This window comes from Manis javanica, chromosome 2 (assembly GCF_040802235.1).
Source record: "Manis javanica isolate MJ-LG chromosome 2, MJ_LKY, whole genome shotgun sequence".
Lineage (NCBI taxonomy): Eukaryota > Metazoa > Chordata > Mammalia > Pholidota > Manidae > Manis > Manis javanica.
Window position 1 is genome coordinate 140,035,281 of NC_133157.1, and position 25,719 is coordinate 140,060,999.

Consider the following 25,719-nt stretch of genomic DNA (forward strand, 5'->3'; position numbering starts at 1 on the left):
TAATGAAGATATGAGTTTATGATTTTAGATTGATTATAAATTTATTACAGCCTCTAAGATTATTTTTGTGGGAAAGAATCACAGCCAACTGTGGCAGTAGGTGACCTGTATTTCACCCTGAGCTGATAGACTCCATAGTCACTGCTACATACTGCACGCTCCTATGGTCACATGCACTACTTAGAAACTGTGTTGCATAGAAATGTAAAACATGAAAGAGTACATGTTGCTAGGAAAAGTTTTGGTCAAGGAACAGAAAATGATCACCTAACACTTGACCAACCATGAATAGATTAGAAAGAAGAAAGCTTGCCTATACCTATTAATGAACTGCCCATACCAATTAATCAACAGAACAATAAAAAATAATCATATCCTTGTGCAAAATGGTATAAATAAAGCTGTCATTGACACTTTGTCGAGAGATCACTTCCATCTGACTCTGTGTCCTGTCTCTCCATGCACCGACACCGTCTCATCCTTTTGGGTTTCACACACACCCCTGGACTCCGGCAACTATCGATTACAAAGTAAATAAATATTTAAATCTTAAATCTTTAAATGAAGAGACATGGCACTTTTTTTTGCACCACTTGATAATACTTGCACAAAATACTTGTCTATCCTCAGACAGTACTTCTGCTAACTCAGCCCTTTCCTTGGGGTTAAGATTAGACAGGATTTACACAGCTTTAGGAGTGTGATTTTTTAAGAAATTCAGATGACCAGCAGGCACATGAAAAGATGCTCCATATCGCCAATCATCAGAGAAATGCAAATTAAAACCACAATGGGATATCACCTCACACCAGTTAGGATGGCCAACAGCCAAAAGACAAACAACAAATGCTGGTGAGGATGTGGAAAAAGGGGAACCCACCTTCACTGCTGGTGGGAATGTATATTAGTTCAACCATTGTGGAAAGCAGTATGGAGGTTCCTCAAAAAAACTAAAAAAAGAAATATCATTTGACCCAGGAATGCCGCTTCTAGGAATTTATCCTAAGAAAACAGGCTCACAGTTTCAAGAAGACATATGCATCCCTATGTTTATTGCAGCACTGTTTACAATGGCGGAGCTATGGGCAACCTATGTGTCCATCAGTAGATGAATGGATAAGGATGTGGTACATATACACAATGGAATACTATTCAGCCATAAGAAGAAAACAAATCCTACCATTTGCAACAACATGGATGGAGCTAGGGGGAATTATGGTCAGTGAAATAAGCCAGGTGGAGAAAGACAAGTACCATATGATTTCCCTCATCTGTGGAGTACAACAACAAAGCAAAAACTGCAGGAACAAAAGAGCAGCAGACTCACAGAACCCAAGAATGGACTAGGTATGGTGGGTGGGAAGGGAGGGATAAGGGGATTAAGGGGCATCATGATTATTGTCACACAAAATATAGGGGGGGCATGAGGAAGGCAGTATATATAGCACACAGAAGACAAGCAGTGACTCTATAGCATTTGACTATGCTGATGGACAGTGACTGTAATGGGGTATGTGGTGGGGACTTGATAATAAGGGGAAGGTAGTAGCCACAATATTTCTCATGTAAAACCAGAGCATAAGATTGTATATCAGTGATACAATAAATACATAAATAAATAAATAATTTTTTAAAATGGCATAGAGGTCATAAAAGGCCTCAGGAAAAAAAAAGGTGTGTTTTTTGAAAGGCCTCTAGCTATTGAGGACCATTTGAAGCCTTGATAAGCGATATTTAGTGCTTTAAATGAAGAATTAAAAAAAACTCTCTCAAAAGACTTGTAAGATCTTTATTCCAATTCTAAGTAAAACCCAAATCAGCTTTAGATAAGGAGCATTATGAAGTGTGGTTTTTTTTTTGTCTTGGAATAATTTCTGGTTTCATACCTTTGTGGTCTGAGAAGCTGGTTGGCATGTTTTTAATCTTCTCAATTTACTGAGGCTCTTTTTGTGGCCTAGTATGTGATCTGTTCTGGAAAGTGTTCCATGTGCACTTGAGAAAGCTGTGTATCCTGCTGCTTTTGGGTGGAGTGTCCTTAGATGTCTGTTAGGCCCAGCTGTTAGGTCCATCTGTTCTGATGTGTTCAGTGCCTCTGTCTCCTCACTTATTTTCTGTCTGGTTGATCTGTCCTTTGGAGTGAGTGGAGTGTTGAAATCTTCTAAAATGAATGCATTGCATTCTATTTCAGCCTCTAATTCTGTTAGGAACATCCAAATACATGAAACAAATACTATGTTGAGTACATAGATATCTGTAGTGGTTATATCTTATTGTTGGACTGACTTCTTTGTCATTACATAATGTCTGTCTTTGTCTCTTGTTACTTTTTTTGTTTTTGAAGTCTATTTTTCTGATACAAGTACTGCAACTCATGCTTTTTTCTCCCTATTATTTTCATGAAATATCTTTTTCCATCCCTTCACTTTTAGTCTGTGTGTGTCTTTGGGTTTGAAGCGAGTCTCTTGTAGGTAGCATATAGACGGGTCTTGCTTGTTTATCCATTCTGTAACTCTGTGTCTTTTGATTGGTGCAGTCAATTTACATTTAGGGTTATTATCAATAGATATGTACTTATTGCCACTGCAGTTACCGAAGGTTCAAGGGCAGCTTCTTTACTGTCTAACAGTCTAAGTTTAACTTGCTCATTACAGTAGTTCAAACATAATCTAAAGGTTCTTTTATTCCCCCCTCTTTTTCATCCTCCTCCACTCTGTTTATTTTAGGTGTCATATCCTGTATTCTTTGTGTATCCCTTGACTGACCTTTTGGGTAACTGATATAATTTTGCATTTGCTTAGTGATTACTTGGTCTACTACCTTTACTATGGTTTTATTTTCTCTCGTGACAGCTATTTAGCCTTTGGAGCAGTCCCTTTAAAATACTCTGTAGAGATGGTTTGTGGAAGGTAAATTCCCTCAACTTTTTCTTATCTGAATATTGTTTAATCCCTGCTTCAAATTTAAGTGATAATCTTTCCAAGGAGAGTATTCTTGGTTGGAGGCCTTGTTTCATTTCATTAAATATGTCATGCCACTCCTTTCTGGCGTGTAAGTTTGCTGCTGAGACGTCTGCTGATATCCTGATGGGCCTTCCTTTGTATGTGATCTTTTTTCTCTCTCTGGCTTCTTTTAATACTCTGTCCATGTCCTTGATCTTTGCCATTTTAATTATTATATGGCTTGGTGGTGTCTTCCTAGGGTCCCTTGAGTTGGGAGATCTTCGCACTTGCATGGCTTGAGCGACTCTTTCCTTTCCTAGACTGGGAAAGTTTTCAGTATTTCCTCAAAGCTGCATTTTCTTCTTTTCTCTTCTTCTTCTTTTGATACCCCTGTAATGTGAATATTATTCCACTGGGATTGGTTGCAGAGTTGTCTTATTATTCTTTCATTCCTAGAACCTTTTTTCTCTCTGTGCCTCAACTTCTTTATATTCCTGTTCTCTAATTCCTGTTCCATTGACCATCTCCTCTTCTAATCTGCTTTTAAATCCCTCAAGTGTGTGTTTTATTTCAGTTACTGTATTTTTCATATTTCGCTCTCTCTTGAAGTTGTCCCTGAGATCTTGAATATTTTTCTGTAGCTATGTGAACATGTTTATGATTTTTATTTTGAAATCTTTATCAAGAAGATTGGTGACTTCAGTTTCACTGAGCCCTCTTTCAGGTGTTTGAGGTATCCTGGTTTGTACAAAATTCTTTTGCTGTTTCATCATTCTGATGATGACTATGGAACAATACCTTTGTGTAGGTGGCACCCTCTAGTGCCCAGCTCTACTCTCTGGAGCCATCCAACACCTGGAGGGTTGGTGGGGTCACAGGTGCGCAGCGCTGGTGCCTGCCAGGAGGAAAAGTTCTTTTGGTAGCATGAAAATGCTACCTGGCTGCAGTGTCTGTATCCACTGCCAGGTCCAGTAGGCCGAGAATGGAGGTAGGAACCTCTGTGTTATGTCCCTGTAGGTACCCTAGGTGGGGCTGCCCTCCACGTGACCTGGTGCAATGGTGGTAGCATCAGCTGTGCGGACTCATGCCTGCTGGGAAGAATGAGTGGCAGGCTGCATATCACAGTGAGGGGGGTCTCAGCACTGCACTGCCAGCCAGGGGAATGGAGCATCTGATGGTCCTGAATGTTCCTAAGCTGCTGGGCTGAGTTTGCTACTTTACCCTTTTTTTTAAGGTCTTTTCTTTTCCGCAGAGGTAGGCAGTGTGTTGCGGTCTTCTGGGTCACTCTTTTAGGGTTACTGGTATTTGCTGTATTTTCATTACATGTGGTTTTGGGAGGTGGTTTCTGCCTCAGTTCTCTCACTGTCAGCCATCTTTTTCCCCTCCATGAGACAAGTACATTTTACATTTCTTTCAGATCATATAGTTTTTCCTCAAAATCTGTGCATATTCCTGTGACGTCTTCAAAAGTAGAGCTTGAGTTGGAGTTAACCCATCCATAGATCCTAGAGGAGCAGCTATAGAGGATTCAAATTCAAATTTAGCAGCATCTGGAAAGAAACAGAAACAATTATACTCTTCATATAAAATACTTTAGAGTTAACATGTATGAGTTAATAAAAAGAAGTTGGGGCCTTTAAGAGTGTTAAAAATGAAAAAAATCTCTACACAACTGCGGTACAAAATACAAGACTACTAGGAAATATAACTTGCCCATAGTTACACACAATTAATTCCAATTGTGGCTATGTATCAGAGCTTCTGGTTTTCTTATTACAAGATGGAACTATAGAAGATAAAGATGACACAGTTCACCGTGACAACCATATTCTGTAAACGGGAAAAACAGACCGACAGCCAGTTCCCACACAGTCAGGTATACCATGACAGGTATAAAACAGGGTGCTGTTAGAAAACACAGAGGGGACATCCAAACTGATATTGCAGGAAAAGGGAAAGATGTGCCAGATAGAGGGAAGAAGCATCTGCAAAGAGCTGGAGGTGAGGAAGAACATTTGTGGAACTGTAAGTAGTCTAGTTCAGTGAAATGCTAGAGCAAATGTGCAGAGTAGGGTAAGTAGCAAGAGATGAGACTGAAGGACTTGGCAAGCACCAAATTTTATTTGGGTGTTTTTATTCCTTGCTAAGGTATTTGTAATTTTTCGTGAGAGTAGAAAGATAAAACCAATGACCAAGTCAATGGCTAGAGATTTAAATGTCATCCTTCAAGTGACACTTAAAATTGCCTATTAGTAGGTGTGTCTTGGTTTTTTGGCCTTAAATCACTACCAGAAACATGAGAAGCTGACAAAGCCCATGTGTTCTGAGAAGTGTAGGATAAGAGTTCTAAAGGAATAGCAGAAGTAAAAGAAAAGGTATAGCCAAAAATAAGAACAGACTGATGGATGTGTTGAGATTTTAAAAAATCTATGGAACATGCTGAATAAATGAGGAAGAAGTATATTCTTCACTATGAATGGCTGTGCCCTCACATTTTCTTATTAGATATGTATAAGAAACAAATATTTACATAATACCTATTATCTGAACAATGGAAAGAGTTGCTATTTACTATTCAGAGTTCATTTCAGAAAGCAGTGACATCTAAATTTAATTAATACATTTTGGCAACATACCTTCTTTTTGTGCTCTAGTTATATTTTTGTCAAATTCTTGCTCCATCTGAAATAAGTCAAATATTATTTGTCATTTTTAAGTTAAGCAAGACATTATCATGTGAGTGACACATAGCTGATGAAGTATGGCCTTTAACTAATAGTTTTAGAGACTAGACTTACCTTAGGGATTGCTTACACAGAAAAATAATCACATGAATAAAATAAATTCCTACTTAATTTTAGATAACATATCTGCAATGTTATTTTGATTAATCTGATAAAAAGTACAATATTGGTGTGTGTTAAATACATGATTTCAGAAAGGTAATATTTGATCTTACTATTAAGAAGAAATTTAAACAAGTCAAGTCATATTATACACTGACTGCATTACTTTGCAAGACTTAGAAAAACTATCCTGTATACAAGCTTTATCAGTTTTTTTACTCTAATGAATTTTTCCTTCAAAAGGGCTTTCTATTATTGTACTTTTAGATAAGGTATAATCTGTGCTATTAATTTTTCAGCACAGGATCTAAAATACATAAAATGAAGAAAGTGGGAGTGTCATAACAATGTCATGTAAAAATTCCTGCAAAAAGTTAAGTGAAATCATTTTTCTATCTGTACTATGACTACAAAATCTCTCTCTACTGCATATGGACGCAAAGATTTCAGAATATCTGCTTGAAGACAGGAAAAATAGAGGCTAGAGCCAGTTTTCAAACTTAATTTCTGATTCATAACTTTCTAGAATTAGAAACAAGGCAAATAATACTCAATTCTTTAATGACGATTTTGTTGCCTTTCTGGAAAGTAGGAGTTTTGATGCATCTTTTTCAATATGCAGCTTTTCACGAAATTTAAAATGTGTCAGTTTAGTTTCACTTACTGAATAGAGTTAAGATTAGGTATCTCTTGAAAATGAGAAATCCAACAACTTTAAAAAATAAAATTTCTGTCTCCTTTCTCAGAAGCACAAATAATTATGACTTTTAAATAGTGAGCACTAATCAGTTAAACAACTAGAATTTCAACAAATTAAGAACAAGAATTACATCACAAATTTGAAACCTGGGGGAAAAAGGATAGTATAACTAACCTTGGCAAAGAATGTGTCCATTTCCTTCTCTCTATGTTTGCTATTGATCTCTGCTAACTTCACAGTAATCCTGTGGAGAGTGGTGTAAACAAATGCTTATTATTTCATTTTTCCCTAAGTGATACCTAAATGCCTTGCATTAAAAAGTTACCACAATAGTAAATTGAATTTCTTACAAAACAGTGTTTCAGCATTGAAAATCTGCTGAAGATCTATTGTATACAATTAAGTACATGTTTTTCTAGGGTGACTAGTAGCTAACAAGTAATTCAAAGTAGGGAAGGCAGAGAAACGGCTATTCATGATATAGAGGGCTTACAAGTAGACCTTCCTGCCTTCTGGAATGGCTGTATTTACAAGATTCATGAGGAGACACTTAAACCTATTTAGTAAACCAGTTTAGAGATAAAAGATAAAGCATCCATCAAAGACATTTTCAAGCATTTGCTTTTACCACCCTTTATGTCTCACTCATTATCTCAGAGAAATTAGGCATTAGGCACTGAGGCATAATTGAGAGCAACAATCTCTAGGGGAGGAAAAACGGTGTGGGTGACCAAAGAATAAAATAGCTCTGGAGGCAGTTAGCATGTAACATCGTCACCAAGGTATCCATCCTTTCTGTTTTCCACGTACTCCCTCAGGCAGACCACAGTGTTGTTATTATTTTTTTATTTTGGTATCATTAATCTGCAATTACATGAGGAACATTATGTTTACTAGGAACCCCCTGCACCAAGTACCCCCCACAAACCCCATTACAGTCACTGTCCATCAGCATAGTAAGATGCTGTAGAAACACTGCTTTTCTTCTCTGTGATGCATAGCCCTCCTTGTGCGTCCCCTACATTATACATGCTAATTGTAATGTCCCCTTTCTTTTCCCGCTCCTTATCCCTCCCTTCCCACCCATCCTCCCCAGTCCCTTTCCCTTGGGAACTGTTAGTCCATTCTTGGGTTCTGTGATTCTGTTGCTGTTTTTCTCCTTCAGATTTTTTTTTGTTCTTTTACTCCACATATGGGTGAAATCATTTGGTACTTGTCTTTCTCCACCTGGCTTATTTCTCTGAGCATAATACCCTCTAGCTCCATCCATGTTGCTGCAAATGGTAGGATTTTTTTTCTTCTTATGGCTGAATAATATTCCATTGTGTATACGCACCACATCTTCTTTATCCATTCATCTACTGATGGACAGTTAGGTTGTTTCCATTTCTTGGCTATTCTAAAGAGTGCTGTGATAAACACAGGGGTGCATCTGTATTTTTCAAACTGGACTACTGTGTTTTAGGGTAAATTCCTAGGAGTGGAATTCTTGGGTCAAATGGTATTTCTATTTTGAGCATTTTGAGGAACCTCCATACTGCTTTCCACAATGGTTGAATTAATTTACATTCCCACCAACAGTGTAGGAGGGTTCCCCTTTTCTCTACAACCTTGCCAACATTTGTTGTTGTTTGTCTTTTGGATGGTGGAGATCCTTACTGGTGTGAGGTGATATCTCATAGTGGTTTTAATTTGCATTTCTCTGATGACTAGCGATGTGGAGCATCTTTTCATGTGTCTGTTGGTCATTTGAACTTCTTCTTTGGAGAAGTGTCTATTCAGCTCCTCTGCCCATTTTTTAATTGGATTATTTGCTTTTTGTTTGTAGAGGTGTGTGAGCTCTTTAGATATTTTGGATGTCAACCCTTTATCAGATCTGTCCTATATGAACTTCTCCCATACTGTAGGATGCCTTTTTGTTCTATTGATGGTGTCCTTTGCTGTACAGCAGCTATTCAGCTTTATATAGTCCCACTTTTTCATTTTTGCTTTAGTTTCCTTTGCCTGGGGACATATGTTCATGAAGACGTTGCTCACGTTTATATCCAAGAGATTTTTGCCTATGATTTTTTCTAAGAGCTTTATGGTTTCATGACTTACATTCGCGTCTGTGATCCATTTTGAATTTACTTTTGTGCATGGGGTTTGACAATGATCCGGTTTCATTTTCTTACATGTAGCTGTCCAGTTTTGCTAATACCAGGTGTTGAAGAGGCTGTCGTTTTTCCATTCTGTGTCCATGGCTCCTTTATCATATATTAATGGACCATATATGTTTATGTTAATATCTGGAGTTTCTATTCTGTTCCACTGGTCTGTGGCTCTGAACTTGTGCTGTTACCAAATTGTATTGTTTATGTGGCTTTGTAGTAGAGCTTGAAGTTGGGGAGTGAGATCCCCCACACTTTATTTTTCCTCGTCAGTATTGCTTTGGCCATTTGGTGTCTTACGTGGCACCATATGTATTTTAGAACTATTTGTTCCAGTTTGTTGAAGAATGCTGTTGGTATTTTGATAGGGATTACATTGAATCTATAGATTGCTTTGGGCAAGATGGCCATTTTGACAATATTAATTCTTCCTAGCCAAGAGCATTGCACGAGTTTACATTTGTTAGTGTCTTCTTTAAGTTCTTGTAAGAGTGTCTTGTAGTTTTCAGGGTATAGGTCTTTTATACTTCCTTGGTTAGGTTTATTCTTAGGTATTTTATTCTGTTTGATGCAACTGTGAATGGAATTGTTTTCCTGATTTCTCTTTCTGTTAGTTCATTGTCAATGTATAGGAAAGCCACAGATTTCTGCATATTAATTTTGTATCCTGCAACTTTGCTGAATTGTGATGTCAGTTCTTGTAGTTTTGGAGTGGAGTCTTTAGGGTTTTTTATGTACAGTATCATGTCATCTGCAAATAGTGACAGCTTAAGTTCTTCTTTACCAATTTGGATTGGTTGTATTTTGTTGTTTTGTCTAATTGCCATGCCTAGGACCTCCAGTACTATGTTGAATAACAGTGGGGAGAGTGGGCATCCCTGTCTTGTTCCTGATCTCAGAGGAAAAGCTTTCAGCTTCTTGCTTTTCAGTATGATGTTGGCTGTGGGCTTATCATATATGGCCTTTATTATGTTGAGGTACTTGCCCTCTATACCCATTTTGCTGAGAGTTGTTATCATGAATGGATGTTGAATTCTGTCAAATGCTTTTGCAGCATGTATGGTGATTATCATGTGGTTTTTGTCTTTCTTTTTATTTATGTGGTGGATTATGTTGATGGATTTTCAGATGTTGTACCATCCTTGCATCCCTGGGATGAATCCCACTTGGTCATGGTGTATGATCCTCTTGACATATTTCTGAATTCGATTTGCTAATATTTTGTTGAGTATTTTTGCATCTATGTTCCATCCCTTGATATTGGTGTGTAATTTTCTTTTTTGGTGGGGTCTTTTCCTGGTTTTGGTATTAGGGTGATGCTGGCTTCATAGAATGAGTTTGGGAGTATTCCTTCCACTCAATTTTTTTTAGAAATCTTTAAGGAGAATGGGTATTATATCTTCTCTGTATGTCTGATAAAATTCCGTGGTAAATCCATCTGGCCCGGGGGTTTTGCCCTTGGGTAGTTTTTTGATTACCACCTCAATTTTGTTGCTGGTAATAGGTCCGTTTAGATTTTCTGTTTCTTCCTTGGTCAGTCTTGGAAGGTTGTATTTTTCTAGGAAGTAGTCCATTTTCTCTAGGTTTTCCAGCTTGTTCGCATATTGGTTTTCACAGTATTCTCTAATAATTCTTTGTATTGCTGTGGGGGTCCGTTGTGATTTTTCCTTTCTCGTTTCTGATTCTGTTAATGGGTGTTGATTCTCTTTTTCTCTTAATAAGTCTGGCTAGGGGCTTATCTATTTTGTTTATTTTCTCAGAGAATCAGCTCTTGGTTTCATTGATATTTTCTATTGTTTTATTCTTCTCAGTTTTATTGATTTCTTCTCTTACCTTTATTATGTCCCTCCTTCTACTGACCTTAGGCCTCATGTGTTCTTTTTTTTCCAATTTCAATAATTGTCACTTTACACTATTCATTTGGGATTGTTCTTTAAATATGCCTGGATTGCTATATACTTTCCTTTTAGAATTTATAATGGTTATATTCTCTTGTACTGACCCCTTTATCATTCTGTAATGTCCTTCTTTATCTCTTGTTACTTTGTTTTGAATTCTGTTTTGTCTGATACTAAAACTGCAATACCTGCTTTTTTCTCCCTGTTGTTTGCATGAAATGTCTTTTTCCATCCCTCTACTTTTAGTCTGTGCATGTCTTTGGGTTTGAGGCAAGTCTCTTGTAAGCAGCATATAGATGGGTCTTGCTTTTTTATCCATTGTATTACTCTGTTTCTTTTGATTGGTGCATTCAGTCCATTGACATTTAGGGGTGATTATTGAAATATATGTACTTATTGCCATTGCAGGCTTTAGATTCATGGTTACCAAAGGTTCAAGGTTAGCTTCTTTACTATCTTACCATCTAACTTAACTCACTTATTGAGCTATTATAAACACTGTCTGATGTTTCTGTATTTTTCTACCTTCTTATTCCTCCTACTCCATTCTTTATATGTTGGCTGTTTTATTCTGTGCTCTTTTGTGTTTCCTTTGATTGCTTTTGTGAGTAGTTGATTTTATTTTTTGCCTTTAGTTAGTATTTGGTTGGTCTGCTTTCTTCGCTGTGATTTTATTTTCTCTGGTGACATCTAATTAGTCTTTGGAGTACTTCCATCTAGAGCAGTCCCTCTAAAATACCCTGTAGAGGTGGTTTGTGGGAAGCAAATTCCCTCAACTGTTGCTTGTCTGGGCATTGTTTAATCCCTCCTTCATATTTAAATGATAATCCTGCTGGATACAGTATTCTTGGTTCAAAGCCTTTCTGTTTAATTACATTAAATATATCATGCCATTCTCTTCTGTGCTGTAAGGTTTCTGTTGAGGTCTGATAATAGCCTGCTGGGTTTTCCTTTGTAGGTGACCTTTTTTCCCTCTCTGGCTGCCTTTAATAGTCTGTCCTTGTCCTTGATCTTTGCCATTTTAATTATTGTGTGTCTTGGTGTTGTCCTTCTTGGGTCCCTTCTGCCGGGTGTTCTGTGGGCTTCCGTCATCTGAGAGACTATTTCCTCCCCCAGTTTGAGGAAGTTTTCAGCAATTATTTCTTCAAAGACAGTTTCTATTCCTTTTTCTCTCTCTTCTTTTTCTGGTACCCTTCTAATGCGAATATTGTTCCATTTGTATTGGTCACACAGTTCTCTTCATTATCTTTCATTCCTGGAGATCCTTTTATCTCTCTCTGCATCAACTTCTCTGTGTTGCTGTTCTCTGATTCTGATTATATTAATGGCCTCTTGCACCTCATCCAGTCTGCTCTTAAGTCCTTCCCGAGATCGTTTTATTTCTGTATTCTGCTTCCCAACCTTATCCATTAGCTCCTGCACATTTCTCTGTAGCTCCATCAGCATGGTTATGACCTTTATTTTGAATTCTTTTTTAGGAAGATTGGTTAAATCTATGTCGCCAGGTTCCCTCTTGGGGGATGTCAGGGTTATTCTTGTCTGGATCAAATTCTTCTGCCTTTTCATGGCGATAGAAGTAGTCTTGGGCAGTTGGTGTGTATTTCAGCTGGGAGAACAAAGTCCTTTCACCTTCCTTTCCTGTGAGAACAGCGACCCCTAGCAGCTTGTGCTGGGCAGTTGTGCACAGATGGTGCCTCTGAGTCTTCCCCTGATGGCTGCAGAGTAGGCTCTGGGCAGTTGCTGTGGGTTTGGCCTCTCCCAAGCTACTCGCTGCCATGGCGGGGCTGCACCGGAGGGGGGTGGACGGGAGGCTGTTTATCGCCGTGAGGGGCCTTAGAGCTGTGCTGCCTTACAGGGGGTAGGGCACCCAGAGTTCTCTGGGGTTCCCAGCTGCTGAGCTGAGTGTGCCAGGATCCTTCCATCCAGCTGTGAGGCCCCTGTCCCTTTAAGACTTTTGAAAAAGCACTCACTTTTCTTTTGTCCAATGGGCACTGTTTGCGGGGACCTGCTCGCAGATTTTACTGTTCCGTTTCCCTAATTTCCAGTGCACTACGTACCGTGTGTTTTCACTCCTGGTGTGGATGACTAGGGCTGCTTGTTTAGCAGTCCTGGGCTCCCACTCCTTCCCCGTTACAACTCCTTTTCTCCCACTCGGGAGCTGGGATTGTGGGCTTGCTCGGGTCCCACCGGGCTGCAGCTTGTATCTTAACCCTCTTCGTGAGATGCTGAGTTCTCACAAATGTAGATGCAGCCTGGCTGTTGTACTGTATCTTCTGGTCTCTCTTTTATGAATAGTTGTATTTGTTTTTATTTTAAAAAATATGTATGGTTTTGGGAGGAGATTTCCACTGCCTTACTCACGCTGTCATCATGTCTCCCCCTCCCCCCACAGTGTTATTTTTAACCACTTTGTGAATTATAGTGCTGTTCATCCCTATGTCAGTCTTTATTTCACACGAATGCCTTTATGTAGAGTAGAAAAATTATGATAGTTTGTTCCATGAAGCCCTCTAGTGATAACACCAAAGATTACAATCAGGAAAACAAAACTTCCGTGCAGCGGATGTGCTAATGTGAGGAAAAGGGAAGTTACTATTGCCAGGATCCTCACCAGAACCTAAACTGGTCAATTTAATTGTCCTGCTGCTAGGCCACTGCTTCCACACCCATAGGCAATAAGCTATTAATGGCTGAGTCATTATATAAAGAACCCTTCCCAGAGGCAGAGATGTGGATTACGGACCTGCAGAGTGTTGGGTGCATGTGATTCTAGTGTCCAACTACTGATGGGAGAATAAAGCCAGGTAGAAACCTTTTAACCCCAGGAACGTTCCCTTGTCATTTCTCCATCTCACTGAATTCATAGTGAACTTGCCTGGGGCTGAAGCCCTCAGGCAAGACAGCTGAGTAGTAGTACTTGGCCCTTTGAGTTTAAGATGTAATCTTCCAAAAAATAGTTAAACTCATTAATATTTCTATTTAGTGGAATTCTTTAGGAAGTCATTTTATAATAATATCACTGTCTAAGTTAGAAAGCTTCAAAAACAATGAGCTTCAAGACTAGTAGATCAGGTTAACTATGAAAATATTAAAAGGAAAAAATAAAGTCATTTAAAACCAAGAAAGGGGAGAGGGGTACAAAAACTGTCTTGAAGGAACATTTTAAATGTAAGTTCATTTACAAATATCATTTTCCAGAATATACTATCCAGTTAGCTTTCAGTCCTACTAATCTTATAAACCTGGCTCCATAGAAATAATGCTTTAGAGGCAAACTAATGAGCTTAATTTATTTTCTATGATTCTGTTTTGACTTACTTGTCTAGTTGCTTTGCCAATGACAGGGTGGTATTTACTTCTTCTTGGTGTAATTGTTTATATTTCTCCAATTCAGCTCTAATGGAATCTTCTTGAGAAATTTTTTTGGAGAGTTGAAGTTCCAGATCTTTAATTCTGAGTTCCATTTGCATTCTAAATGAAGAATTATCCTTCTCTCTCCACTGCTGTAATCTCTTTTGTGATTCATCCTTTAAAACAAATTAAAAGAATGCGTTTTTTAAGTAAGTATCATCTGAATAATTATAGCATATTTGTTTCCCTTAGTTTTGACTCAGTGTTTCAGAAAGCAATTTTAAATGTGAAAAAAAAGACTTGAAGTTTAATATATTTACCTTAACCTCATCTGAATTAAATGTGCATTATAAAAATAAGGTTGAATCATTCTTATTTTAGTACTCATATAATCTGACATTTCAAAGAATAACAATCTATAGTTAAAATATTTAAACAATATAATCCAAGAATATGGTATACTTTTTAAATCACAATTTCCTTTTCCTCTTGTCAACCAGTCTTAAAAGTTCTAAGTGATTGTCTAATGAGAATGATTCTGAAAGATGGATTTTGTGATAATGATGGAAACTGAAATATTTAGGAGAAACACATGCTCCCATGCTCCCAGAAATCTATGAAACCAACTGGCATAAAAGTAGAGGAAACAGAGATAAATGTATACATCAAAAATGTAATCTGCAGGGAGATGAATTAAGGCACATTACAGATTAATAAATTAACCTGTAAAAACCAATCGACTTCTTTTAATTTTTCTACTGCTTTCTGTCTTGCTCTTTCTTCAGTGTCCCGTCTGTACTGTTCCATCTTACTGTGTTCTAGTGACATCCTTGCCATGTGAGTTTTAAGGTTTCTGACTTCTGAAGATGAAAGTTCCAGTTTCCTTGAAAGATCAACAACCTACATGAACGAAATAAGTGAGTTTTGTAATGAAGGTAGACTGAGAATAGCCCAAGTCAAAGCCAGTATCAATTAAAATAAATTAAGTTATAATAAAATGTTACTCATACCATAGTAGAATCTTAGAACACTGAACCTTGAATTACTCAGACAATCAAGAACAAAATTAAAATCACCAGGAGTCAAAATAATACACCCTTTGCTGTCATTTTTGCCATTACAACATTTGCACTTGGTTTTATGCTCTTATTCCCATGTTGTTTCTCCATAAAGTTATTATATGTCACCTCTCAGTAGGAAAGGTCCCCCATCCTAACACTTCATAATTAAAAAAAAGTTTCAGAACTATCACATTGAGTTATTTAGCCCTAAGTCAATAAATGCCTCCCAAAATAAGACTCTAATGATCTATAAATATGTATTCTAATGCCATAAGCCTTTTTCTCAACTACAAATGTTTTATGCTAATTCAAATCAGTTTCCAAGGAAAGGGTTGTCACAGTTAAGGAGAATTCATATCTCGCAATATGGAATTTTAGTGAGATGATCCATACATTTTTTTGAACAATACCACAACTCCATAGTGCTATCTTGTTATCTTTTGTTTCTTACCACCAAATAAGAAAACATAATTAACAAAAAGAAAACCTGTTGTAATTTCAGCGATACCGAGCTGGGAAGAACTACTTTTGTTTAGATACAGTGATTATTTGGTAAGACAAGGTGAGTGGATGTGGTTTTTACAAATTCTTACAAATTTTACATTTCCTGTGAAATTCCCTCCCCTTTCATATGTGTGGCCTTACTACCTGGTTTCTAGTGAAGAGCATATGGTGGAACTGCTGTGTGAACCCAAGGCTTGGTTAGAAAGTGTAAATACAGCTTCCATCTGATATTCTCTCTCTAGGGGGGCTTACCCTAGGAACCCAGCCCCCTTGCTGTGAAGCACCCAGGGCACCTAGTGAATCCTCACAGAGATGTGCCAACTGAGACTGATGTAGCTTCTGTGCCAGCCAAAAGCTGACTTCAACTGCCAAACAAGTGCATGTGGCACCTTTAGGTGATGCTAGTCCCCAGTGGTGTATCATCCCAGATGATGCCAAGTGGAGAAGAAAGAAGCTCGCCTCACTGAGCCTTGCCTAAACTGTAGATTTGTGAACAAAATAAGTACTGTTTTGAGCCACTAGGTTTTGAGGTGGTTCATCATGCAGCAATAAATAACTGGCACAGATACTGATATTAAAAATGGGGTGCTGCCATTAAAAAACAAAACAAAACAACTAAAACACAAAAAGAGTGCCTTTGAACAGGGCAATAGATGGAACCTCGAAGGAGGTGGAGAAGAGTCAGAATGAAAACCAGCAGGGCCTCCGGGAGCATGTTAGTGGAAGCCTGACGGCCCCTGAAGAGGCTGACAGCAAGGGCTTCTAGGCAGGGAAAGACAGTGACACTGGAACCTGGAGGAAAGGGGACTCTTGCTCCAAAGCAGCTGGAAGTAAAGATCAGTGAGCAAGATAAGCTGAAGAATTTTACACATAAAGGAACTAGGGCTTACTAGGGTCAGATATCTGTTTCCCAAAATTACAGCCTTTCCTCATGTCTAATTGCCAAATAATTCTAAAAGAAATGACTTCTGAACTGAGATAAAAGCCAGGGTGCTGCCAGGAGAAAACACAACCTAACGTTGCAGCCAAGACTGTAAAATCCTTTGTTAGGATCTCAGAAAGATTTATGGTGGTGCCTCAACTTCTTCTAAGGATCTTCAGAGTTTATACATTTTAAGGCACCATCCTACAACAGCTTCACAGGAAGCCCAAAGTGAAGAGCTTATCTCAAAATGACTCATGAGGGTCCCTTTCCTATTGGCATGAACCCCAATAAAATTCACAGGAAACTGTTTAAAAACAGTATTAGCAAAAACACTGCCTGGTAGCCTGGACTGAGAGATGGAGAGAATACAAATGAAAAGAGGCCTTTGGGTCTTAGAAGTTCTACAGGGAGGAAGCAGGCTGAAAAAACAGATGCAAACACAGGTCCTCTCTTATGAACAAGACAGAACTGAGAGCTCAGAGGCACAGCAAAGGGCCACGGAGAGGCATTCCCATGATTAGGACTAAGTCTTCCTCAGAGAACTTTCAGAATTGCTATGGACTAATGTGTCTCCCATTTTCCATTCTGAATGAGAGTCTTGAGCAGGTCAGCAGAATGTTGGCTCTGTGGGTGGTGGTAGATGACTTGGCTCTTCAGTTCTCAATCTTTGTATTGAGAGGAATTGTACTCCAAGGGCTAAACTGTAGAAACCACAGCCCAGGCTCCTGTCCCATCTGCACCTGATGAAGATGTAAGATCTCAGACTCCAGCCTGAACTGGATGCCATCGTCACTGAGGCTTGGCATGCAGGTATAGGGTACGGGTGAGTGTGTGTTTTTTGCCTTTTCCTTTTTTATGGAAATGTTTTATATATCTTGACCAGTGTTTTGGCTACATGGATATATACTTTGTTGTTGTCTCTTTGGCTTTTTTATTTTAAGTATAGGTGACATATGATATTACACTGGTTTCAAGTATATAACATAGTGATTGGAGTATGTTTTTCATGTGGGAGGGTAATGAAAAATTGTGCTTTTTAAATGTGTCTCTACTTTTAAAACATCCATTAATTTATTTTAAAAAGGAAGGTTATGGGCCAACCTTACTGACTTTCTCCCAGTGAACAGAATATGGTGAAGGTGATGCTGTATGAATTCCAAGGCTGGTTGGCCTGGATAGGCCAGGTGTTCCAGCTGCCCAGCCCAACTAAAGTCCCAGCCAGGGCCTGGCACCAACAATCGGACATGTGAGTGAACTAGCCTTCAAATGATTCCAGCCTCAGCCTTCGAGCTGTCCCAGCTAAAGCTGAAGGAAGCAGAGACAAGCTGTCCTGGCCACACTTTCCTGATGGAGGTTTGTGAATAAGATAATGTTATTTAAGCTACTGAACCTGGGAGTTTATTAGGGTAAAACAGATAAGCAGAAAAGTGGTGAAAAAAGGGATAATATGAAAACTAACTTATTTGTGGTGAACTGATTTTCAACAAGGGTGCCAAACAGTAGAAATGAGTCCCCTTTAAAATGGGTTATAATAAATGTTGAGATTAATTTATTAATGGAAAACAATGCTAATGAGAAGAAGCAGATGACTAGAAGACCTAAGAAGTTTTTCTAGGGTTCCTTTCAATTACAAATTCTTACCCCTAGGCATACATGCCTCTTCAGAATTTTTCCTCAAGTTAGGGGATAGGGAAGACTGGTAAGCAAGGAGAGACATAGGATTTAAAGAATAACAACTGAAATACTTTCGTAGCCAAAAATGACGCCTTTTGTCCGATTTTAATTAACTGAAATTCTAATAGACAGCATGGAGTATTTATTAGTCAGTCTAGCACTCAATCTTCATTTTACTTTCCTCAGTGAGGAAATAAAGAGAACATTAAGGAATCATTTTTAATCTCAGTAGTAAAATAAATGCAGTGTCCTTTGGACTATTTAAGTACAATTTCTCCTTTATCTTACCTCAAGGTTGTCAGTATGGGGAGGTAAGACCATCTCATCTTTATGTTGCACCGTAGTACTTCTGCCTATCATACAATTTAGCTTTGAAATTCTGATTAAGTCAATTGTTTATTCAATGACTTGGTTGAATAATTACCTCACTTTTAAGAATTGTACTCTTGACGTTTTTTTTTTTTCTAGGGATAGGAAGAAATAGGATTCTGTCAATTATGCACTGAGCTATAAAGTATAGCTATCCATCTCTTTCGATTTAAGTAAAAGGAGGTGGATACAGAGAACTGAGGTTTCTGAGAACATAGGATCAGCACCAAGAACAAGGTTGGCCTCAGGATTACACACAAGAACCAGGTCAAAAGAAGATTTAATTGTGAATTGCAAGATGACAGATTAGCAAGACTTCCAAAGAGAAAGCCAAAAGCCCAGACTTCATCTCTTCCTTCCTAGATGGTGAAATCTATGGATCAGTCTATGCCCTATAGTGAGTCACCGAAACATAATGAACTACACAGACTGAGTCAGCAGATCCTGCGACCCAGACATGCAAATGGGAGTGAGGTGGAGGAACACTGGTGAGAGACTAAAGGTGTGAATGGAGAAAAGAAAGAGAATGGGCTCTACCTTTGTTGTTAGCCTGACTTCCCATCATGGCACAGCCAGCAGGGCACAAGCTGGACAAAGGCTCTCTGAAGCTGAAAGTGTCTGCATGAGCTGAGAGAAGCAACTGGTAATATTCAAGATGACCGTGAAAGAGTCCTCACAATATTTGATTTGGTACTGGCATAAGGATAGACATGCTGCAACCGTATTAGAATTGGGAATACAAAATAAACTCTGGTGAACTGATTTTCAACGAGGGTGCCAAAAGGTTAAATGGGTCAAGAATAATCTTTTTAACCCATGGTACTAGGGGCCACTGAATATCCATATACAGAAGAATAAAATCAGACCTCTACTTTGTAGCATATATACAAAGTCAACTCAACATGTAAGCGCAAAAATTATAAAACCCAAAGGAAAAAACAAAGGTGTGTATCGTTGTGACTGGATTTGGCAATGGTTACTTAGATGACACCAAAGGAGAAAAGCAGATTAACTGGATTCATCAGGACAGTGAAAAGGCAAGCTATAGAATAGGAGAAAATACTTGAAAACCCTTTATCTGACAAGGGATCTGTATCTAGAATATAGAAATAACTCTTTTAATTCACTTATAAGAAGACAGTCCAATATTAAAATAGGCAAAGGAATTGAACAGCCAGTTCTTCAAAGAAGATAACTGAATGGATAATAAGCATAGGAAAAGATGCTCAAAAACATTATTCATCAGAAAAATGCAAATCAAAACCACAGTGAGATGCCATTTCATACCCACTATAGGATGGCTACAATAAAAAAGACAGATGATGACAGATATGGTAAGAATGTAGAAAAGCATCAGAACCCTCAAGTACCACTTGGGAAAGAGTAAGATAAGAATCTTACTTAACTTCCTGCCTTTTACTATGCTGTTTACAGCTGGGCCTGCATGCTAAATTAGTTGCCTGGGTTGCAAGTTATTTGATTAGTGGTGAAGGAGAAACAGACCAGCAGATAGGTAAAGTGAAAAAATAAATTGGGCCTGCATAATTAACACAATAAAGACATGGGCTATGCTGAGGTACCCTCCTTTATCTGGGGAATATTCAAACATTCCAGGCCAAGTTGTTCCTGGCCTTTTGAGCGTTAACTGATTAACTCTGGGTCTTTTTCAGTGGGCTTTTTCCTGTCCTTACTCTTTTTCCACCTCACTCATATCTATTTTTCTGACTAACAGCTGGATGTAGATAATTTTCTTAATTCTCTATGTTTGGATACATACTATACATGATCTGAATCTTTCCACATTTTTACGGAATATGTAAAGAGGAAGGAAATGATGGAAGTATCTCATTTCAACTGGTTTATATAATGACCTTTTGTACAATTAACCTGAAATCCACAAAATAAATGTATTCTACATCTGCAACAGTGAAGGTAACAAAAATTACAACTTTCTGAAACATTCCATTAAACATTATGCTGTGATTTTATTTGGATTGCCTCATCATGGCAAAAGAGAGATCTATAAAAAAAAAAACAATGGTTGGTACTAACAAATAAAGCATCAACTGATGTGAAGAGTGATGCATAATTCTGTTTTCCTAAGGATAAATATTGTAAGAAAAAATGCATAATATAAATGGCAGAACTAAAGTCAGAGTTTAATAAGTGCATTGTAAAGACAGAATTGTAATAAATTTGTTGTAATGAAAATATAAAAGCTGTCCACAGAAATTAATATTCTAAAACACTGTGTATTATTTCATTAGCTATAGATTAACTGTTGGTATGTTAAATTTCACACATACCTGACTTAGGGCTTGATTTAATTTCTTCTTTAAGTCCTGTCTCTCATTGGTATAGTAGGAGGCAGCTTCTAGCAAACTCTCTGACTCAAATCGTTGTATTTCCACGTCAGCCCATTCTTGTTGGAGTTTGTGTCTCACAAGTACCTAATAACATATTTGTTGTTAATATGTAACTCTAACATACGTGTTTTGAAAAATGTTACTGCATTCATCAATTCACCTTTTCCTCATGCATACACATTCCTGTTTACTGAATTTTGTGTGATCCTCCTACCTAATCAGTATTGTATACTTAAGATAATGAATTCAGCCCCACTATCCACTCCCCCTAAGAATTTGCAGAGCTTTACCACCTAGGGAAGTCTCAAAAAAAAAAAAAAAACCATATACGTGAGACTTGGAGGTGGTAAATTATATGTTGTGAAAGGTTTTCCCTCTTTTTTCCTAGTAACTTAAACTGACTTCAGAGTTCCTCACATACTGAATCCTCTGTGTGAGTCCTTGCAACAGATCCCCATCTGAGAATAAATGTGAAGTCATGTCAGTGGGACTCAGGCCCTAGGTAACCAGGCCTCTACCTGCCTCCCTGACCTTGGCTCCTATAATGCACTCCATTCCTGCTATAGACAAATCCTGCTGCCACTGCACATTAGTCTGAAAAAGAGCTCCAATCACAGACAGTTACAGTTCTCTTTGTACTGGACACACTTATTATATCCAGTAAGTTTGTTATGTACTAACCTACATTTCTCCTTGAAATGAGAATTGTGAGCAAACTATTTGTAAATAAGTTTGAAGTAGATTTTAAATAGCAATGGGAAAAATCAAATATGTTTTTTTGCTATATGTCACCACATTTGTCTTAAAATATGATGTTTTGGAGAGCAGATGCCTTTGAAAAGGTCATAATACACGATTTGAGACTAAAATGTTTCCAAATTTAATTCAAATTGACATGAATCACAATAAAATTACACCAACTGAAAATGTATAAAAGCTACTGAAGGAAAAGGACTGTGACATACAGCATCGGCCCTTCATCTCATCTGGGAAATCTGGAATAACTGTCAAGGTGATCCACTTGATTGAATCTAGAGGTTCATTTTAAGTATGAGCATTTCCACTTATCTGCTTCATCACGGTATTAAAATGTGATGACACAAAGACTAAAATTATTATTTAAGCAGTGTAAGACTAAATTATAAATGAACATAGTCAACACAAATGTCTTTCTTCAAAACAAAGCACCTGCCAAATTAATTTTTTTGCTGGCTACAAGCATGCCTTTAAGATATTTATAGTCTATATCCTTTTTATATTCAATAGACTCAACACTTTTCCATAATCAAATATTACTTTGAATTTTCTTTCAGGAATTTTGAAAAATGTTTATTTTCCTGGATACTTACTTCTAGTTCTCTTTTCTCATTTTCACCTTGTTTCATTCTTTCTTTGAGACGATTAAAATCATCGAGTAATTCTTTATTCCTTCCTTCTAGGGTAAGACATTTTTCCCTTTCAGTTTGGAGTTCATTTTTAGCTTTGTTCTGAGCAGTATTCAGTTGCTGTCGGAGCAACTCATTTTCACTTTGTAGTTGAGATAATCTGTTTTCTAAGAACTCCTGCTTTCTGATGTATTTATTCAGTTTATCTTGTTTGTTCTCATACTTGTGTTCACTGTTCTTCTTTTGACAGGGTATGTGGCTTAGGTCTGTTTGCACACTTTCTAAGTCCAAAGTCTTTTCTCTAAGGGCATCTCTGGTGTGACTCAGCTCAATTTCCAGGCTACTGACTTTACCTTCAGCTTTAGAAAGCTGTCGAGAAAGAATGCTCATGTTTTCTTCCTGACTAGACAGAAACCACTCATTTCTTGCTCTAAGACTATGGAAAGCAAATCCTAGTTCTCTTTCTGATGCCTGACTTTGCTCATGATCACGGGTAGCAGTAGACAGTCTAGAATTGTCTGATACAACTTCTGTCTCCAATCTTTCTTTGCTTGCTTTTTCATTCTGCAACTTAGAATGTAGCATTGTATTCTCAGATGTCAGGAAGTCAAGCCGTCCACCATACTGGAACATTACTTTTGTAGATGTTTCCTTAATCACTGTTTTCTTTTGAAGATCATCTTTTTCTTTTATAATTTCAGTGTCCTCAAGATATTTCTTTTCTTTCTGATTTTTCATTGCTTGTGTTTCTGGTTTTAGCATGGCAATTTTATCCTGCAACATGTAGATTTTAAGCAATAGATGTTCGTGACTATCAGAAATCTAAGTAAAAGGAAACTTTCAGCTAGCACTCAGTTAAAAGACTTATCATGATTTCCTCTGAAAATAGGGGACAACCTGAATGTTTATACAATGAAAAATTTTGTGATTAATGGATATCCAACTGAAAAAAAACTAAGTTGGATCCAAATCTCAAACTTTACTCAAAATTTAACTGAAGAATTATGACTCAGAAGGCATAAAATAGAATAATAATGAATCTAGCTACACTTAAAAATTGACTTCAAAGTCTGAAATCTAACCAATTCAGTTACCCTAGAGTAAGAGCCTTAGATCGGCATATATTTGGGCATATTTTATTTCCTAAAATTCTTTTTCCTAAAGATCACCAAACTTCTGCTTTAACTCATTTGTGATGAGTTTTAAATTATTTTTTTTACTCAATTTGCCTAGTTTGATCCACATTTCCTCACACTTTTGCATGAGGAAGACCTGAATATATAGATGTATTCTATGACATTTCTCATTCATTTTTGCAAGTAGTAAAATTTTAGACTTCCTATGAAGTGATCTATTGACTCTGAAGGACTAGTTGAAAAGGTAATTTCATTTAAACTATGTTACAACATTAAAGAATAGTCAACAATATTAAACCAGAAATTAAAATTTTTTATATACCTGTTGGTGGTTATAGTCACTTCCATCAGGCCGTTCTTTCTTTGACATCATTATGACGTCTTGTTCTGCTGACAAATTGATATATTCAGTTAAATTGAACTACAACAGAATGGTTCAATAAAAGCCATACTCTTAAAAAAAGAGAAAATAACATTTTATCAATTGAGAGTTTAAATTAAGCTTAATCTTTATCTGAATACTTATTTAGGAAATATTTCTAACTTATGTACAACTTCAACAAACACTTGGGAAATACTAGAAATTGCCAGGATAAATGCATACAAACATGTAAAAGCCTCATTCAAAAATCCATCCATCTAACATCAAACAAAATAATCAGAAAAAAAACCAAAATTTAAAAATGCAGAAGAAACATATAAAGCCACAAGATACTCTATTTTCTACCTCAAAAGTGTACGATCTTAACAACATGCTAGGCTTCAGCTACATTATTCAGGAACCAAAATTATTACTTTCTATGACTTTATTGGGGTATACACCACCCCTCCTTTACCTGAAATGTTTGGCTGCACTATTATTGACAAACTCCTCTTCCTCTTACAAGATTCAGACTGCTGTACAAAGCCCTCCCTTACTATGGCTGTCTTTCCCCCTATGAATAGGTGTTTCTTTGGGCCTACCTTAGTGTTTTATAGATTTCTCTTGTGTGTCTTTACCATATGAGCCATAAATTATCATCTATGTGTTTGTCCCCTTTGCTCCGAAACTATAGGGGTCAGTCTTGTAAATCATCTTTGTATAAATAGTCATTATTTACTTTACACAATTGTTATTTATTGAGTTCCAGCTAAATACTTAAAGGTTTAAAGAAGACCGTGGACAACAGGAATCAGGAACGGGTTTTTAGAGACAATGCCTGTGCTGACTTAAACAGTGAGGTTAGCCAGAACCAAATGGGTAGAGGGCAGAAATGCGGAGAGCATGCAGGACCACTGCAAGACAGGCAGAGCAGCACATAATGGGGTGACTATCTGACTGAAATACACGGATTGGTTAGGCTGGCATGCCCAGCAGTTCAGAATGCCAGAGAAGAGGGTGGGCAGTAGAAAAGGCTGATGGTAGGGAGTTAGGTAGGACTCAGATTACCAAAGCCTTCCTTATATGTAATTTTGGATGCCTGGACGTAAATGTGTTTTAGGGTGCTTCAAGGTTGTTACTTGTAGCTGAGATAGGTCACTCTAAGAACTGAGGGGAGGGATGAATATGGGTGGAGAGCAAGTGAATAAATGGAAGCAGACATATTATAAAGCAGTAATGTAAAATAAAGATGATACAGGCCTGAACTGAGAAGATTCTGGAAATATATTTAGGATACAAAATTACCAGGGCTAATCATAAAATTAAGGTCCCTGGAAAACTAACTCTGCTCATTACTTTGTAAAAGGTATTAGCTAAGAAGAGCAATGGTCCACATGAACTGGTCTAAGTTGCTTATATTTAAATCTGTAGTATTTCTATCTCACATCTTCCAATGCAGCAGGAACTTGTGTAGGTGTTTTGTTTTAAATGTCCTGCTTTTTGGGTCTGCCCAACTTGCGAGGAAATAGAGCAAACGAGTCAGTTGTACAGGTAAATAACTGGGCTGACAGCTCAATGTCATCACTACTCTCAGATATAACTAAAAATCTTTTCTAAACTACACTGTTAATTCTAAAGGTAAAAAGAAAAAGAAGATAAAACTATAGGGGTAGGAAAAATATTATATAATATTTTAGTACATACCTGAGCCTATGACTGATAAAGAGCACTGAATTAACTGGTGCATAACGTTAGAATACACATTACATGTGGTTAATCAGCAGACACATTACATATGGTTAATAACAGGCTGTTATCCTAGCAGTATTAAAATTGGTTTTCTGTATTTTAGTTTTAAATGATTCATTCCTCAAAATAACCAACACTCCTTGTGAATTATTTATTCATTAAAAAATTGTAAGACAAGTTGACAGACTATGTGTACATATCGGAGGCGGCACTGTGTAGTAAATTCCCAATAATTCCCATTACTTCTGGGAAAGCCAACTCTAAATTACATAAAGTCATAGAAAATACAAGGAATATTTTAATTT

The 25,719-nt window shown here is 37.4% G+C and overlaps 1 protein-coding gene and 1 long non-coding RNA gene across 2 annotated transcripts; one reads left to right on the forward strand and one right to left on the reverse strand.

Annotated features, from left to right (window-relative positions):
* Window positions 1-728: 728 nt before the first annotated feature.
* Window positions 729-23,800, reverse strand: LOC140847900 (ankyrin repeat domain-containing protein 26-like). Its single transcript, XM_073229509.1, has 7 exons — window positions 23,627-23,800; window positions 22,133-22,942; window positions 20,724-20,867; window positions 13,852-14,784; window positions 6,660-6,729; window positions 5,576-5,621; window positions 729-4,489 (listed from the first exon to the last, which is right to left on the reverse strand). The coding sequence occupies exons 1-4, from the start codon at window positions 23,675-23,677 to the stop codon at window positions 14,578-14,580; spliced, it is 1,212 nt and encodes a 403-aa protein (XP_073085610.1). The 5' UTR covers window positions 23,678-23,800; the 3' UTR covers window positions 729-4,489; window positions 5,576-5,621; window positions 6,660-6,729; window positions 13,852-14,577.
* Window positions 14,747-20,635, forward strand: LOC140847901 (uncharacterized). The gene is made up of 3 exons (XR_012128165.1): window positions 14,747-17,197; window positions 17,495-17,727; window positions 18,517-20,635. It is a non-coding gene; the product is annotated as an uncharacterized lncRNA (long non-coding RNA).
* Window positions 23,801-25,719: the final 1,919 nt, after the last annotated feature.

Excerpts from the sequence above, each read along its gene's own strand:
- LOC140847900 (XM_073229509.1), bottom strand. The coding sequence starts at position 23,677 with ATGATGTCAAAGAAAGAACGGCCTGATGGAAGTGACTATAACCACCAA. Across the intron at positions 22,943-23,626 it reads GTGACTATAACCACCAACAG|GATAAAATTGCCATGCTAAA; the intron begins GTATATAAAAAA and ends TACATGTTGCAG. Across the intron at positions 14,785-20,723 it reads TAAATCAAGCCCTAAGTCAG|GTTGTTGATCTTTCAAGGAA; the intron begins GTATGTGTGAAA and ends TCGTTCATGTAG.